Source organism: Trichomycterus rosablanca, chromosome 21 (assembly GCF_030014385.1).
Source record: "Trichomycterus rosablanca isolate fTriRos1 chromosome 21, fTriRos1.hap1, whole genome shotgun sequence".
NCBI classification, from domain to species: Eukaryota; Metazoa; Chordata; class Actinopteri; order Siluriformes; family Trichomycteridae; genus Trichomycterus; species Trichomycterus rosablanca.
The window spans coordinates 17043970-17060369 of record NC_086008.1 but is presented as its reverse complement, the minus strand read 5'-3'; the positions used below and the strand labels follow the sequence as shown (position 1 = coordinate 17060369).

The 16400-nt window shown below is 40.5% G+C and overlaps 1 protein-coding gene across 2 annotated transcripts in view; it reads left to right on the top strand.

Annotated features, from left to right (window-relative positions):
• The window catches only part of smarca2 (SWI/SNF related, matrix associated, actin dependent regulator of chromatin, subfamily a, member 2), an 89277-nt gene extending 74901 nt beyond the window's left edge, over positions 1-14376 (top strand). The window contains exons 31-34 of one of the 2 annotated variants that reach the window (XM_063018183.1): positions 105-206; positions 3964-4087; positions 7562-7698; positions 11475-14376. In XM_063018183.1, coding sequence (XP_062874253.1) covers positions 105-206; positions 3964-4087; positions 7562-7698; positions 11475-11510 — 399 coding nt within the window. In that variant the 3' untranslated portion in view covers positions 11511-14376. Of the gene's footprint in view, positions 1-104; positions 207-3963; positions 4088-7561; positions 7703-9127; positions 9210-11474 lie in introns of those variants that run through there. The other variant, XM_063018184.1, reaches the window with a different exon arrangement.
• Positions 14377-16400: the final 2024 nt, after the last annotated feature.

Here is a 16400-nt window from a genome sequence, read left to right as displayed (position 1 = left end):
TGTGTATGGGGCAGCAAAAGGGGGCCCAACACAATATTAGGAAGGTGGTCATAATGTTATGCCTGATCGGTGTATTTGACATGTGTTAATGTGTTTGCTTATAGGAAAGAGTGCGCAACCATAAATACAGGAGCCTGGGTGATTTAGAAAAAGACGTAATGCTCCTTTGTTACAATGCTCAAACCTTCAACCTGGAGGGATCACAGGTTAGTAAACATGTACAACAGCGACTGTCATAGTAATAGTAAAAATACCATTAAAGAAGTGACAGACCTGCACAGACCAACACTGCTGATATCTCGGTTCGAAACAGGGTTTGAATAGGTGTTATCATTTTCGCTAAAATGATTGGCTATGTGTGATGGGATTGGCGCACTGTCCAGTGTATTCCTGCCTCGCGCCCAGTGTTTCCTCCTGGAGGAACCAGATTCACCGCGACCCTGACCAGAATAAAGTGGTTGATGAAAAAGAAATAAAATGAAGTGATTTTTATGTAATATGCAATAAAACAAGAACCTGTAACTTTTTAATCATCTTACACCTTTTTTTAACTTACAAAAGTAGAAAGACAACACTGTCAATGTTTTGGCCAACCAAAGCTTGATTGTGTTTTGTAAATACAAGGAAATTTGGAATTTTGTGTCAGCAGCAGACTCAAAAAAGTTGGGACGGGGCAAAATAAGTAAAAAAGTTTAAAGAATAGTTAAGTTATACTGTGGAGAAACATTCCACAATAAGCAGATGAAATGGAGAATCCACTAAAGTCTCAGTGTATGCAAGCAAAAATTGGTTGTAACCCATTGCTTAGTGGCAAACTTTGTGAGAGCTCAAAAAGAACATTTTTCAGTGCAAGATTGCAAATAATTTTGGTCGTTCACCGTTCATAATATTGTAATATAAAATGGAATGGGAATATGGCAAAACCCTTGTTTTAAGTGTAGGGCAAATTGGTATATTTAACCAATGCTACTATGACAAATTCCACATTGGCTTGGGAGTACTTTGAAAAAACTGTTGTCACTCAACAATTCGCCACTAGGCCGCTCAGGTGGTGCAGCGGTAAAAACACACGCTGGAACTAGAGCTGGGATCTCGAATACATCTTATCGCGTCTCAGCTCTGCCTGCCGGCTGGGCTGAGAAGCCACATGATAAACGATTGGTCTGTTGTTCAGATAGGGGTGGGATATTAAAAAGGGACTCTCTCATAACTAATGCAATTACGACCTCTGCTGGCTGATTGATGGTGCCTGCACAGAGATGGGAAAAGTGCTGTCAGGGTGTGTCTCTCCGTACACAGTGCTGATCCGCATTGCACTCGTTAAAGTGTAGGTGAAAAGATCCATACAGCATGCTGCCCACGCGTCGGTGGGGGCGTGGGTTAGCTTCATTCTCCTCAATCAGAGCGGGGACCGGCATTCGTGGAGAGAGCGCATGATGCAATCGGGCAACTGGACACGCTAAAAAAGGGAGAAAAATGCAAAAACATGTATAAAAAAAAAAAACTATTTGCCACTGTATCAAGTAGGGTTGGGCGGTATTGACGATTTTCATACCGTCATACCGTCTTCAGAAACAACCGAGGTATACGGTATTACCCCCGGGGGGGGGGGGGCATTGCGGACGTCTCTCTGTTAGCAATGGGTCGTTCGCGAGCGATCCGATTCTATTGAACGGCTCTTTCAAATGAACCGAGTCGTTCTTATCGGCTGTAATACACCCATTCTGCTTCACATCAGTACGGGGAATTAATAAAATCATATAATGAAAGCTGTTTATTGTCGGAATTCAAATCCGAAACACTTTTAGTATCGTGAAGAGTGAGCGTGACACACACACACACACACACACACACACATAATATTATATTGTATAAACTTGCACAAGTGTGTTTTATTTGCAAGTTCGCGCTTGTCAGTGAATGTAACCGTATTCGGTACACAGAGATGTTATATTGACATGCTAGCACGTTGTGCCACCCCATCCCATGGTTTTGAATGGCAAGATGCTAACTGTTAGCTTAGCAAGCAAAACCCGATGTAATCGCTGTCTAAGTAGCGCGTTCCAATAACCTGCCCAATAATAAGTCATTGACTTATTAGAATCCTCTCTACTGAGGCAGCTGCCTATGTAGGCAGTAAGACAGCAAGGCAGCTCACTAGGTGTTTTATCACCTCAAAAAGTGAGCACCTTCACAGCCAATCAGTGAGCTCCAACCGCCTACCACTCCCAAGCCCTCCCTTACTGTGGATGCGCGAAGGTCTTAAAGTCTCCGTTTTCAAGGTAAACCTGAAGCAGAAATTTGGCGTTTCACATTTTTAAAATACAGTCACCATTTTTAAATACGTCAACATTTTTAAATACCGCAATACCGTTATACCGCCCAACCCTAATATCAAGAAATGCAACCTGAAACTCTTATGCAAAGAGAAAGCCATTCATCCATTTATTTGCAAAAATGCTACTGATTCTTCTGGACTTGAGCTCATCTTAGATAGACTGAGAGACAGTAGAAATGTGTTTTGTGGTAGATGACTCCATGTTTCAGCTATTTTTAGAACAGAAGTCGGCTGGAAATGTCCATCCAGACTTTTATCAGTGGAAGGTTAAAGCCAGCATCTGCCCGGGTATGGGGGTGCATCTGTGCCCACGACATGGGTGATGCATATATGTGTAAAGGTACCACTGATGAAAGTGTATATTGGGATTTTAGAGAGACCTATGCAGCCACCAAGTAAAGTTTTTTTCCTGGGGGAAAAGTTCAAGTCCATGGTTATTTTAGCAAAACAATGCTCATTTTCTCTGGCACTATAACAATCTGGCTTCATAGACACAGAATGTGTTTGTCTAATTGGCTTGCCTTTAATCTGTGTTGTATTGAAAATGTACAGTTCTCTTACTGTTCTGATTGTTTTACTAATTTAAAGCAAACCTGCAGTGACCACATACTGCTATCTAAAGCTGTTGACCTGAACCTAACAGATTTAATGTAATTTGTTGAGGGCAGGGTGCTCAAGTGGCGCAGCGGTAAATTATGTTAGCTCACTCCCTCTGGGATCCAGGGTTTGAATTCAGAGTGGTGTTATCGACCAATTGGGCGTCCACATACATACATACATGATTGGCTGTGTCTGAAGGGGTGTCCGAGGCTCTACGGTGGATTGGCATCATGTCCGGGCTGTGTTGCTGCATTACACCCAGTGATTAGTTACATGAATTAGTAAGGGTACAGGGGGTTCCTAATTAAGTGGCTGTTGAGTGTATGTTTTTGAAATAAATCTTGTTTACAAGTGTAATATATATTATTTTATAATCAATAAATATGAAATATATTTAAATTATTGCCACTCTTAGTGTTGTTAAGTGCCATCAAGTCTGTTCCGACCCTTGGCGACTGTTTAGATAATTAGGATTCAGACACAGGAGCAGGAGGTTGTTTGGAGTTGTGTTAGGTTGTCAGACTTTGACCGTTGCTATTTATATTTTCTGCACCAGCACTTACTGCAAGTGTTGTTTCTGTCCTGACCTTTAATTCATATCGAATCCACTCTGTCTGATTTGTCATTGTCAATATTTTGAAAAATAAAATTGAACATATTTTTCCACAGAATGTTTTTTGCTTTGCCAAGCTGAGTGAGATTTATAGACCAAAATTCTTTACTACATAACTGATTCCATATTTGTTGGAAAATGCTCACATGTGCAGAGTGGAATTATATTGCAAAACAACTTTGCTCATATTTTCTTAGAACTCGACAATCATAAAAGTTTTTCACATTGTATAAAAGGTTGTATCATCTGTGCAGAACCCAGCTTTAATGAAATCCCAAGCTGTAAACATGAAATCATTTGTGTGTAAATTTACATTTTTTACATAACAGAAGCAGATTTGATTATTTTTAGTGTTTAAGGGTATTGTTTTCTTTTAACTCTGACACATTGTTCTTTTTTGTTTTGTTTTAAGATCTATGAGGACTCTATTGTACTGCAGTCTGTGTTTAGGAGTGCCAGGCAGAAAATTGCCAAAGAGGAGAGTGAGGACGAGAGCAATGATGATGACGATGATGATGAGGAGTCAGAGCCTGAGTGTAAGAACTATCAAAATGTCCTATTTATGTTTTACTGTTATTAAGTGTACGTGTATCTTTTGTTCAGGGCAAGTCAAAGTCACTGTTGTTGTAGCTTTATGTTTGAGCTTTCATATTTTATTTATCTGATTCAATTTTCATCTAATGTATCTTGGTACATCTATGCAGTCATGTTTCTTAATATGCTGTGTCATGCACCAGTACTGTTTGTAGAGAATCAGACCCATATTTTAATGCTTCCACTTCAGTAGTTCACTGTAGGTACAGTGTTCTTCAAATCATACATTTATTTTTTCTTTAATCATAAGCTAAATTATTGGCAACAAGTTCTCTATTTGTTTTGACTGACTAAATTACATAGTTTTAACAAAACAGTGCAGTAACTGCTTAATAGTTACTGTTTAACTGTTGTTCCTGCTGCCTTCCAACAGCAATGTCACTGCTCAAGAGTGGCATGCTTTACACCACTCCTCTACCACTTTGCGGATATTTACCCTGATCAGGCATAACATTAAAACCACCTCCTTGTTTCTACACTCACTGTCCATTTTATCAGCTCCACTTACCATATAGTAGCACTTTGTAGTTCTACAATTACTGACTGCAGTCCATTTCTCTACATACCTTCTTCAATGGCAGGGCTCTAGACTAACGTTTTGCACTGGTTGCACTGGTGCACCTAACTTTTTTTTTTAGGTGCACCAGCACAAAAGTTAGGTGCACCCAAATTTTCGACCGCATCGCATTTAACACCGCAGTTTTACAGGTTCACTTATTTATTTTTTATTTTTTTTTAAATCACTGTCCATACAGGCAATATTGACTTGGAAATAACTAACAATCTGGTCAACATGGCCTCGTCTGATGATCTGTTTGCTGCTGCCTGACAATGAAGGGCAGTGGGGAGAGGGGACACTTGGGCAGTGCATTTATCGCGGCATGTAATGTGTTTTATAGATGCATTGGGCTTTTTCAGCCTTTCAATTCGAAATGTATTAGAACCAGTCACAAATATACTATTGCCGGCCACTGTCTTCTTTACAGTTAATTATAGTATTACAGACTAATTATAGCACACTTATAAAAATTATAAAAATAATAGAGTAAATGTGTATGTATGTGTGTATATCTATTTATATGTGTGTGTATATTTAAAATTATATGTATATGTTTGTGTGTGTGTTAGTGTAATCTTAAATGCAGTGCATTATATTATCGGCTTTACTGAATCTTTTACACAGATTCCCAAAATCGCTTGCGGTGCACTCACTGCGTATTTTGACTACATGTATTGTAATATATTTTGGTCTTTTAGTTATTTTTATATTTTACTTAACGAAAATATTGTCGTGTTTTTACTTTCACTATCGTCGCACTTTACCGCTAGCATTAGCCCCTTGCTACTGTAGAGGGTCGGCTCACCTAGCCGCTGTCCGGTGGGGATGCTGCGGGTCTTTTGCTGTGCGGTGGTGGAGGTGTGGGAATAAAGGCACACGACAGGGTCGAGTCACTTTAACTGTTTAGTCAGGACTTCAGTGAGCGTTACAACACTTTACACCGCCGAGCTCCAGAACCCGAACTTCCATTCTGGGGACATCCGGCGAGTCTCATATACAAAACTAAACTTACTGCAGAACATCCGAACGCACGTGTATAAACCTGGTGCTGCATTCTGATTGGCTGAGCTGAATGTCGCTCACATATCACCGCTACAATATTGTCCCGCCCTTCACTATCTCTGATTGGTTTAGACCATGATATTGGCCTAATGTGTGTCTGTTGTTTTTTTTTTCCCTCGGACGCCTGGTCGCACCGGTGCGACCTGAGATTTTTTTTTGTCGCACCATTGAGAAATTAGGTCGCATGTGCGACCAAATTGGTCGCACTCTAGAGCCCTGAATGGTCAGGACCACCACAGAGCAGGTATTATTTAGGTGGTGGATCATTCTCAGCACTGCGGTGACAATGACATGGTGGTGGTGTGTTAGTGAGTTCGTCATCTTCTAGACCTTCATCAGTGGTCACAGGACGCTGCACACGGGGCGCTGTTGGCTGGATATTTTTTTGGTTGGTGGACTATTCTCAGTCCAGCAGTGACAGTGAGGTGTTTAAAAACTCCATCAGCGCTGTTGTGTCTGATCCACTCATAACAGCACAACACACTAACACACCACCACCATGTCAGTGTCACTGCAGTGCTGAGAATGATCCACCACCCAAATAATACCTACTTTGTGGTGGTCCTGGGAGAGTCCTGACCATTGAAAGGGGGCTAACAAAGCATGCAGAGAAACAGATGGACTACAGTCAGTAATTGTTGAACTACAAAGTGCTTTTATATGGTAAGTGAAGCTGATAAAATGGACAGTGAGTGTAAAAACAAGGGGGTGGTTTTAATGTTATGGCTGATTGGTGTATATTTGTCTCATTGGTCTTACGGAAACCCATTTTTCGAAAGCTCCCAACACGCCCTTGTGCTCAAGTTGCTTTTGCTTCCAAGCAGTTTTAACGTTTCAGCACTCGGCTTTGTGAGTTTGCAGTGTCTTCCGCTTCATGGCTGATCTGGCAGGGCAGCCACTGTTTGATCTGACTTGTAGTAAATGTGGCATCCTATAAAAGGGCTACTTTTAGAGTCACAGAGCTTTTTAGTATGTTAAGTTCTACTGCTCATGTTGTATGGAGATCATACCTGCAAACCTGCAGTGACCGCATACTGCTATCTAAAGCTGTTGACCTGATCCTAACAGATTTAATGTAATATGTTGAGGGCAGGGCGCTCAAGTGGCGCAGCGGTAAATTATGCTAGCCCACTCTTGCTGGGATCCAGGGTTTGAATCCAGAGCAGTGTTATAAAAGAGCTACTTTTAGAGTCACAGAGCTTTTTAGTATGTTAAGTTCTACTGCTCATGTTGTATGAAGATTGTGTCATTCTGTGCTTGATTCTTTACATCTGACAGCCATAAGTGTAACCAGATCATACAGGGTGTCCACATACTTGGACATATAGTGGACATTTAAAAAAAGTGGCCCATACGATTTACAATATTATGGTTTTTTTTATTTATTTGTTTATGCTTATTAATAAATGTGTCATATTAATATAAGGAAGATGTGTGTACATTTAAAGTGAATTTTTGCTATGAAACTATATCTAATAACACAACAGTGTCTTTACTGTATTTGCTTCTGACTGTTGGTTACTAAATAAATAAGCTCAGGCAGAGCTTTAATAAATCTATTATTGATGTTTCATATGATTACACCAGCTCTGCAGTTAGGCACTTCCTAATCTCATTCACAGTTGGAAGTTTTTTTTTTCCCTCACCAAACTAAAAGGCTTTCATGTTAGCTCAACTTCGACTCATTAGAGCTATACAGGCTGTTATGATGCTTATTTTCATAATATTTTGAATTATACAAATATTACTAACTGGAAACAGAGTTGCGTTACCTTTTTTTTCTTTCTTTCCTCAGCAAAGTCAGTGAAAGTAAAGATTAAGCTGGGTAAACATGATGAACGTGGCCAAGACAGAAACAGAAAGCGCCCCATCCGGGCCAAAGCCAAGCCTGTAGTCAGTGACGACGACAGCGATGAGGAGCAGGAGGAGAACGTAGGTTAACCCCACACCATCTTATCCTATTCAAAACATGACATTTTTATTATTCCCTCTCAACTGACCTTCTCATGTATGTTAATCGTACAGTTCATGGTAAACTTCTGAACACTTCTGGTCAAATGACATTTACTGAGCTTTATGCTTGATTCAGAAAACTTTAGGTCGATATGTAGGGTTGTGTCATAATGATGCAAATCGAGTGCACAGCAGATGTATCAGCAGCATGGGAACATCACTAGCATGTTTCACTAAAGCCAGATCCAGTAACCAGTTTTTATAAAACATCCACATCTTAAAGGTGCGTAAATAGTCAGACAGAACATCAGAAATAAATGAGATTCCATAAGGGAGCAGTGGGTTTATATAATGGCTGAAAATACAGCATTTCCTTTATTAGGCGGCATATGAGCAGATGATGTCCTGCTGGCTAGTAATCACAGCCGAATATAATACAGATACCCAGTCAGCTCCAGCTTTATTGGCACACTTGGGTTAAACAGGTCGTGAAAAACATCTTTGATGAATTAGTTTAATCTCCCACAGAAATATTAAAGAAATATTTCCTTTTTTAAAAAAGCAAAACAAAAAAAACATAAATCCTTATAAAAGCAAATAAAATAAAGCCACGTGTCACAATTACTAGCACCTGTAATATATATTTTTTTAAATTCACAATAGGCTGCATTCACATGGTACGTGCCAAAACCACTGAGCTGGCTGTGCATTGTTTCCCATGTAGCGAGGCGGCGCTGCTTACCTTGCTGTGGCGCTGTCTTGCTTGTCACCTACCGTTCAGTTTTTGCCTCTTGTTGCTGAACTTAAAGTTCAATCTGATTGAACTTTGACCCAGTTTGCCTCTGACTTTTGAAGCGCCGCCAGTGAGATGTCATAGTCAGAAGGGTAGCACAGACATGGCAGAAATAAATTGATTCCCACTAAATCATGACGTGTTGGATTCCACTTTTGACATTGTGAAGAGGAAAATACAGTATTGTGACTAGTAAATTCTGAAATGGTGAGACTGGATTAGAATTTTCTCATCCTGGTATCACTTGTCATGGCTTCATAGCTCTTCAATATGGTTTTATTTTTCTTTAAATTAATGTAATAATACAGTTAGAGTCAGAGCTTCCTTGTTTTAAAATTTTAAAATACATTTCATACAAAACATCATGTGCATAAACTGTCAGTCAATACTGTCAGTCATTATTATAGATTGTTTTAAGCTTGCCGCTCAGTGATACAGCCAGCAGGAAGGGATTTTGCCACATATCATGTCAAAGGCTTAAACGCTCCGGTAAGCGTGAACATGCGCCCTGCCTCGCTGTGAACCTAGCGCAAAAGGCTTATCATGTGAAAGCCGCTTTAGTGTTTTAAAACTAATAACAGGCAGTAATTCATGACTTCCTGTTTCCCCAGGTAGAAATAAGATGACACAGAGGTTGAGTTCTCTTAGTCATCCAGCAACATTGGGAAGATTAGAGAGTACATATATATAAATTGAGCCAATAAATCAGGCTGTGGCTATAAAAATGGTTTGTCAGATCCACTTTAGGTCAATAAAACAACCAGATCTTCTTAAAGAATGAAACAGCTGTGGTCCTCCCTGGACCCAGCTGTTATTAGTTGAATGCTTAGAGAGGCGGGATCACAGCTAGACATTTTAGGAATGGAAAATGTAATGCTATAATCCATGCCAGCAATCTATTTAAATAGTGAAAAGTCTTTTAGAATGTTGAACACAAATACCTAGAGTTTGGTACACCCTACTAAAATGTTTCTTGAACTAAGTTCTATAATTGGGTAAGACAAAAATAGAGGTATTCAGCAACCAACGCTCAAGATGAGTTTAGTTTTAAATGATGGTTACAATGAAGGATGGTTACACAGAACACTTTCATTCCCACTGTTCTGTAATCTTTTAGGTCAGTTTGTTTTATAAAGGCCCATGGGTACAGGGAAGGCATCATGGATAGGGCTGAAACGATTCCTCGAGTAAATCGATTACTAAAAATCATCGATTCAAATTTTTTGCATCAAGGAATCATTTAATCCGCACAACCATATACAGCTCACGGTGTTTTACACGGACGACTTTCACTTTTGCGCAGCGTGTTTAACGCTGTGTGCAGGTGACGTGAAGAATCTAGGGCTGCGTCCCAAATATCTTAAACATAAACAGAACTTAACAGGACTTAATCCGGGTTCTTTTTGCGGACAGTTTAATGAACACTACGTATCTGGACACGTTCGAACGTATCAGTTTAGGACGCAGCCGAGATTTGATAGCGCGGACTGCAAAATATAGAGAGAAAATAGCGAACAGGAGGAGACTGGACAGAGAAAACCACAGAAAGTTTGAGATCATTTTAAGCTGATAAAACTAAAACTCAGTATAACATCCACACCATCAGAGCGTCGTGTTTACTTTACCTATGTTTACTGACTTTACTTCGTTTCAACCACCACAGGCTTTTATGAAGATTTAGGCAAACACACACATACATACACACACACACACACACACCAGATCTACCTCATCTAGAGACACAATCCTGAAAGATTTTTATCCCCCTACAAACACCACAAAACCTCCCAACAAAATATTAAAGCTTTATGTTCTGCGTGAGCTGTAGCTGAAACTTTGAGTTTTGTAAGTTGCACAAATTACAGGCTTATGTTCATGTATTTTTGTTTATTATTATTTATGACCTGATGTTTCAGGTTGCCTGTTTACATTTTAAAAGTAAATTGATTTATTTTTGATTTATTTATTTTTGCATTTAAAAAATGTTAAACTGTCCTGTATGCAAGGAATACAAATGTACAGTTTGGTTTAAGAAACATGTCTTATTTAATCTAATATGTATTTGTTTTTGCTCTTTGTTAAAGCAAAAGTATTTCTTATCCGATTACTCGATTAATCGCTGGAATAATCGATAGAATACTCGATTACAAAAATAATCGATAGTTGCAGCCCTAATCATGGACTCCACAATGTACAAGGATATTTGTATTGAAATTCAGTCTGACTTTTAGAAGCAGCTAAGAGTTGGATCCAGGTTTGTTTTTGATGTTGTAATTTATGTCTATACCCACCTAAAGTGGTTCGAAGACACACCCTAGTTAGATGACCTGAACCCTATTAAAGATTTGTGGGGTTAGCTAAAGCGAAGAGTCCTCAAACATTATTTGCTTAGTGCAGTTTTGTTGGAAGCTAGTTCAAAATGCTAAAGGCAGAAGTGCCAATGTTAAGAATTATTGTTTTGGGAAAAAAATCTTAATCAGAGCCACAATGGGTCTGGCATCTGTCCAAGGCAGGAATACACCTAGAACAGGGCGCTAATCCATTTAGAGCATCACACACCCCCACCTAAGAGCAACCACCTTCTGCATGTTTGAGGAGATGGAAACCAGAGTGCCTGAGGAAAACTGCAGACACAGGGAGTCCATGCAAAAGTCCTTACCCTGACTAAAGGTGAGGTTTGTACCCAGGGCCTTGGTGCTGTGCAGCACCTATGCATCCTTCATCCAGTTAGAACTCACTGTTTGACTGCATAGGGCTCAGATTCTTCTAGAACATCTGTGTCAGCCTGTCTCATGCTACACTGTTGATACTGTAGGTCCGACAGAGCTTAAGTTCACCCACTCTTTAAGCCAGCTGTCACTACTGAGCAAGGGATTGTGGGAAATTAGCCATTTTGTGAGACCAGCCTGTATCCTCTATATTCGCCCCATTACACCCATTCTCGTGCTGTTGTGATTCACAGGGGCAGTCCGAGGGCAGCCACACTGATGACGAGTGATCAAGGGCTGATCTCTTCTGGAGGTTTTTTTCATCCTTTGCCAGCATTTCTTCCCTTCCCACCTGATGAGGCGAGTTGTCTTCAGTGGGTGAAGAAAAAGTTTTTCATCATGGCTTCTTCTCGGACCATTTGGCTAATGCAGAAGATACACACATTTTTGTGCAGATAGCTGTTTCATTCATCTGTCAGCGTGGCTTCACTACACACAGCGTGTTGACTGAACCAGTGATGCGTGCTTGTAGGCATTTACCATTATGCAATATTTTACATTATTCATCGGCACAGAAGTCCACATTTTATCATAGGCAACAATGTATGCTTGGGTTAAGAGAAGAAAAATTATGCTCAAGCTCGTTATTCATGAATACAGGATGAAATATTTTTACTTTTCGTAACACAGATGAACAAAACATTAGATCTATATTGATATACTCCCCACTTAATCCCCTGAGGAGAGACAAATAATGTGAAATGCAAAAAAAAACAGTATTCATTCCCTCTAAACGGTATTTGTCTCTGATTAGACACATCCAAACTTGACATTTTCAGACCAGTTTAAAAAAATGGGAGAACGTCGAGCGAGTTAATCAAACTCACTAACTCATTTTCTAATTTTCTTGACAAATCCCATTATTATGGTAGTGACTGTCCACAAATCAGAATAAAGTCCCAAGAGTTGATAAAACTAGTCAAGTGTCTAATCATAGTGAAGCACAGATGGAAAGAAAAATACAACTGGGCAGCAGGATAACCACTAAGCCACCACTACCAACATGAGTGAGCATATTGAAAGACAGATTAACTCATGAGTTAATGAGTCAAAACATGAGTTATTTCCAGGCCAGGGTGTTTGCAGTGAAGAATAAAATTTGCTAAATGTTTGCTAAACTCCAATAAATGTTGCTATGCATTGTGTTAATAAATACAGTTCATACTGTAAAATGTGGTCGTAGCATCATGCTATTATGTATGGTCAGGATTGATTGGAAAATACACTGATCAGCCATAACATTAAAACCACCTCCTTGTTTCTACACTCACTGTCCATTTTATCAGCTTCACTTACCATATAGAAGCACTTTGTAGTTCTTCACATACTATTTTAGCCTGCTCTCACCTTGTTCTTCAGTGGTCAGGACCACCACAGAGCAGGTATTATTTAGGTGGTGGGTCATTCTCAGCACTGCAGTGACATTGACATGGTGGTGGTGTGTTAGTGTGTGTTGTGCTGATATGAGTGGATCAGACACAACAGTGCTGCTGGAGTTTTTAAATACACTGCTGGAGTTTTTAAATACCGTGTCCACTCTCTGTCCACTCTATTAAACACTCCTACCTAGTTGGTCCACCTTGTAGATGTAAAGTCAGAGACGATCTCTCATCTATTGCTGCTGTTTGAGCTGGTCATCTTCTAGACCTTCATCAGTGGTCACAGGACGCTGCCCACAGGGCACTGTTGGCTGGATGTTTCTGGTTGGTGGACTATTCACAGTCCAGCAGTGACAGTGAGGTGTTTAAAAACTCCATCAGCGCTCATACCAGCACAACACACACTAACACACCACCACCATGTCACTGCAGTGCTGAGAATGACCCACCACCCAAATAATACCTGCTCTGTAGTGGTCCTGGGAGAGTCCTGACCCTTGAAGAACAGCATGAAAGGGGGCTAACAAAGCATGCAGAGAAACAGATGGACTACAGTCAGTAATTGTAGAACTACAAAGTGCTTCTATATGGTAAGTGGAGCTGATAAAATGGACAGTGAGTGTAGAGATGGTTTAAATGTTATTGCTGATCGGTGTAAATAATGTGCCAAATTTAATGAATTTAGCAAAGAGGAAAGTGCTGAATTATTTTTGATGAATTCAGAAGATTGGAGTAGCTACCAAAGCTGGTGTGACCAAGTTCTTAACAAAGGAATGAATACTTCCCAATTAACTGTTAACATTTATTTTTTATCATTTCATCTTTACTTAGAAAAGAGGGTCAAACAAATGAAGGACATTTTTGGTAGATTTCATTTTTTTAACACACTGTACTTTAAACAGGACAATCAGGAGAATTTTTAAACATGAATAGAATATGATATCAATTAGGCCCACTGATGCACTAAATGGTCAAACGTATGTGGACATCTCTTCTTATAGAGGAGAATTAAAATCCCTTCACTTTTGTGGTAACAGTCTGGAGTTGGTCTTTTCATCTTTCAGCATGGCTGTGCCCCATTACACAAAGTGAGGTCCATAAAGACTTGATTTGATGAGTTTGGTCTTTAGTTCCAGTGGAGCTCTTCTGAGCCCTGACCTCCATCCTATGAAACACATTTGGTATGAATTGAAACATTGATACCAAGACAGACCTTTTTGTCCAGCATCAGTGCCTGACCGCACTCACATGGTGTTGACAGAATCTCACAACACTGCAAGATTTTGTGAAAAGCCAGGTATCCACATACATTTGGCCACATAGTGTAGATTACTAGGTCATGTAAAGTTCTTATGAGGGTGTCTGGTACAGCTTGCCTTTAATATTAACCCCCACAGTAAAGAATAAATATATATATATATATTATTCCCTACTCACCTTCCGTACTTGTGCTTTTGTATAGTGGCACATATTGAATGCTTTGATTTTTACTCTTTTTTTGCTTGCTTGCTCGTAAGCTGACGTTAATCAGTATTAGTGTGTGTTTCCTCTCTTCAGGTTTGTCCACTTATTCCAGTTTAACTTTAAAATCTCTTTTTTAAATGTTTGCTCTGTGCTTGTCACTTTTCCTGACACGTTTTAATCATTGCTTTCTTTGCACAATACCTTTGTGGTTGTATCTTATAGCCCAAAGCAAATAAATGTCAACATTTTAAAAGTTCTCTCTTTCATTCTTTAATTAATTCCGTTTAACAACTTTATCCTGCGCCCAGGTGGTGCAGTGGGATATAGATTCTGAACTCCTCGGTTTGAAACTTGGTGTTGCCACCTGGCGGGCATAATTGACAGTGCCTGCAGGGAGGGATGACCGGAATATGTGGGCGGTGTCACCGGAATATGTGGGCGGTGTCTTCAAACGCTGTGTAAGGTCCCTGATTGGTGGATAGAGGAGCCTGTGCAGAGTGCATGGGTGGAAAAGGGCTGTGAGCAGGTCGGAGGAGGCTTGAGCAGCAATACACCCTCCTCGACTGCAAAAAAATCAGGGATCCCCAGCAGCGGAGGACAAATTGACCACGCTAAATTGGGAGAAAATGAGAGGAAAAAAAACAACTTGATCCTAAATTGCTTAAAATATGCTAGAGAAACTTTCTGTCCATTATTGAATATTACATTTAACAAAGATACACATGCCTTATACACTAAATGACAATATACTATATGACCAAGTTCTTTGTTGACAAGTAGCATCCTGTCGTAACATCACAGACATCCTAAACCCCTCAGTGGCTATAACAACTTCTATCTGTGAAAGTTTTTGCTAATTTAGTCAAAAGAGCATTACTGAAGCCCTGATTTTGGACCTGAAGACCTGGCTCACAATCAACGTTTTAATTTAGTCCAAAGGTGTTTAATGAAGAAGAAGAAGGGGCAGTGATAGCTCAGTGGTTAAGGTAGAAGGGGCAGTGATAGCTCAGTGGTTAAGGTAGAAGGGCCAGTGATAGCTCAGTGGTTAAGGTACTGGACTAGTAAACAGAAGGTTGCCGGTTCAAGCCCCGCCACCACCAAGTTGCCACTGTTGGGTCCCTGAGCAAGGCCCTTAACCCTCAATTGCTCATTGTGTAAGTCGCTTTGGATAAAGGTGTCTGCTAAATGCTGAAAATGTAAATGTAAGAAGAAGAATGCCTTTATTTGTCATATATACAACAACAGCTGTACATTACAATGCAATTCTTTTTCTGCATATTCCAGCTTGTTTGGAAGCCGGGGTCAGAGCACAGGGGTCAGCCATTGTACGAGCAGACAGGGTTAATGACCTTGCTCAAGTACCCGACAGTGGCTCTACTTAGGGTCGTGGGGGGGTGCTGGAGCCTATCCCAGCTGTTCAATGGGCGCAAGGCGCACAGTAACACCCTGGACGGGGCGTCAGTCCATCGCAGGGCAGACACACATACACACACATAAACACACCCAATTACCTATAGGGCAATTCTGTGTCTCCAATTAACCTGACTGCATGTTTTTGGACTGTGGGAGGAAACCGGAGATCCCGGAGGAAACCCACACAGACACAAGGAGAACATGCAAACTCCGCCAAAAAAGGACCCGGACCGGCCCGCCTGGGAACCAAACCCAGGACCTTCTTGCTGTGAGGCGACAGTGCCACCCACCGAGCCACCGTGCCGCTCGAACCGACAATCAATATTTAAAATTTCAAAATCAACTTCAAAACCGACAATGAGGTTGAGCTCAGGGCTTTATGCAGGCTACTGAAGTTCCTCCACACCAAACTCGGACCTTGCTCAGTACAGAAACACCTGAGTTTACTAATTAGTATTAGTGTCCACATACTTTTGGTCATATAGTGTAGTATTACACAAATACAAGTCAAGTACAAACAACATATTTTGTAATTAACTATCATGAACAACTTCATCCTGCTCCAGGTGTCCATCACAAGGCAACACACATTAAGACACTCACTAGCCTAGGAGCATATTAAAGAAGCCAATGCACCATCAGCAGATTTTCTGAAGATACATGAAAACCGGGCGGCACGGTGGCTCAGTGGGTAGCACTGTTGCCTCACAGCAAGAAGGTCCATGGTTCGAACCCCAGGTGGGCAGTCCAGGTCTTTTCTGTATGTAGTTTGCATGTTCTCCCCGTGTCTACATGGGTTTCCTCCAGGAGCTCTGGTTTCCTCCCACAGTCCAAAGACATGCAAGTGAGGTGAAATGAAGATAC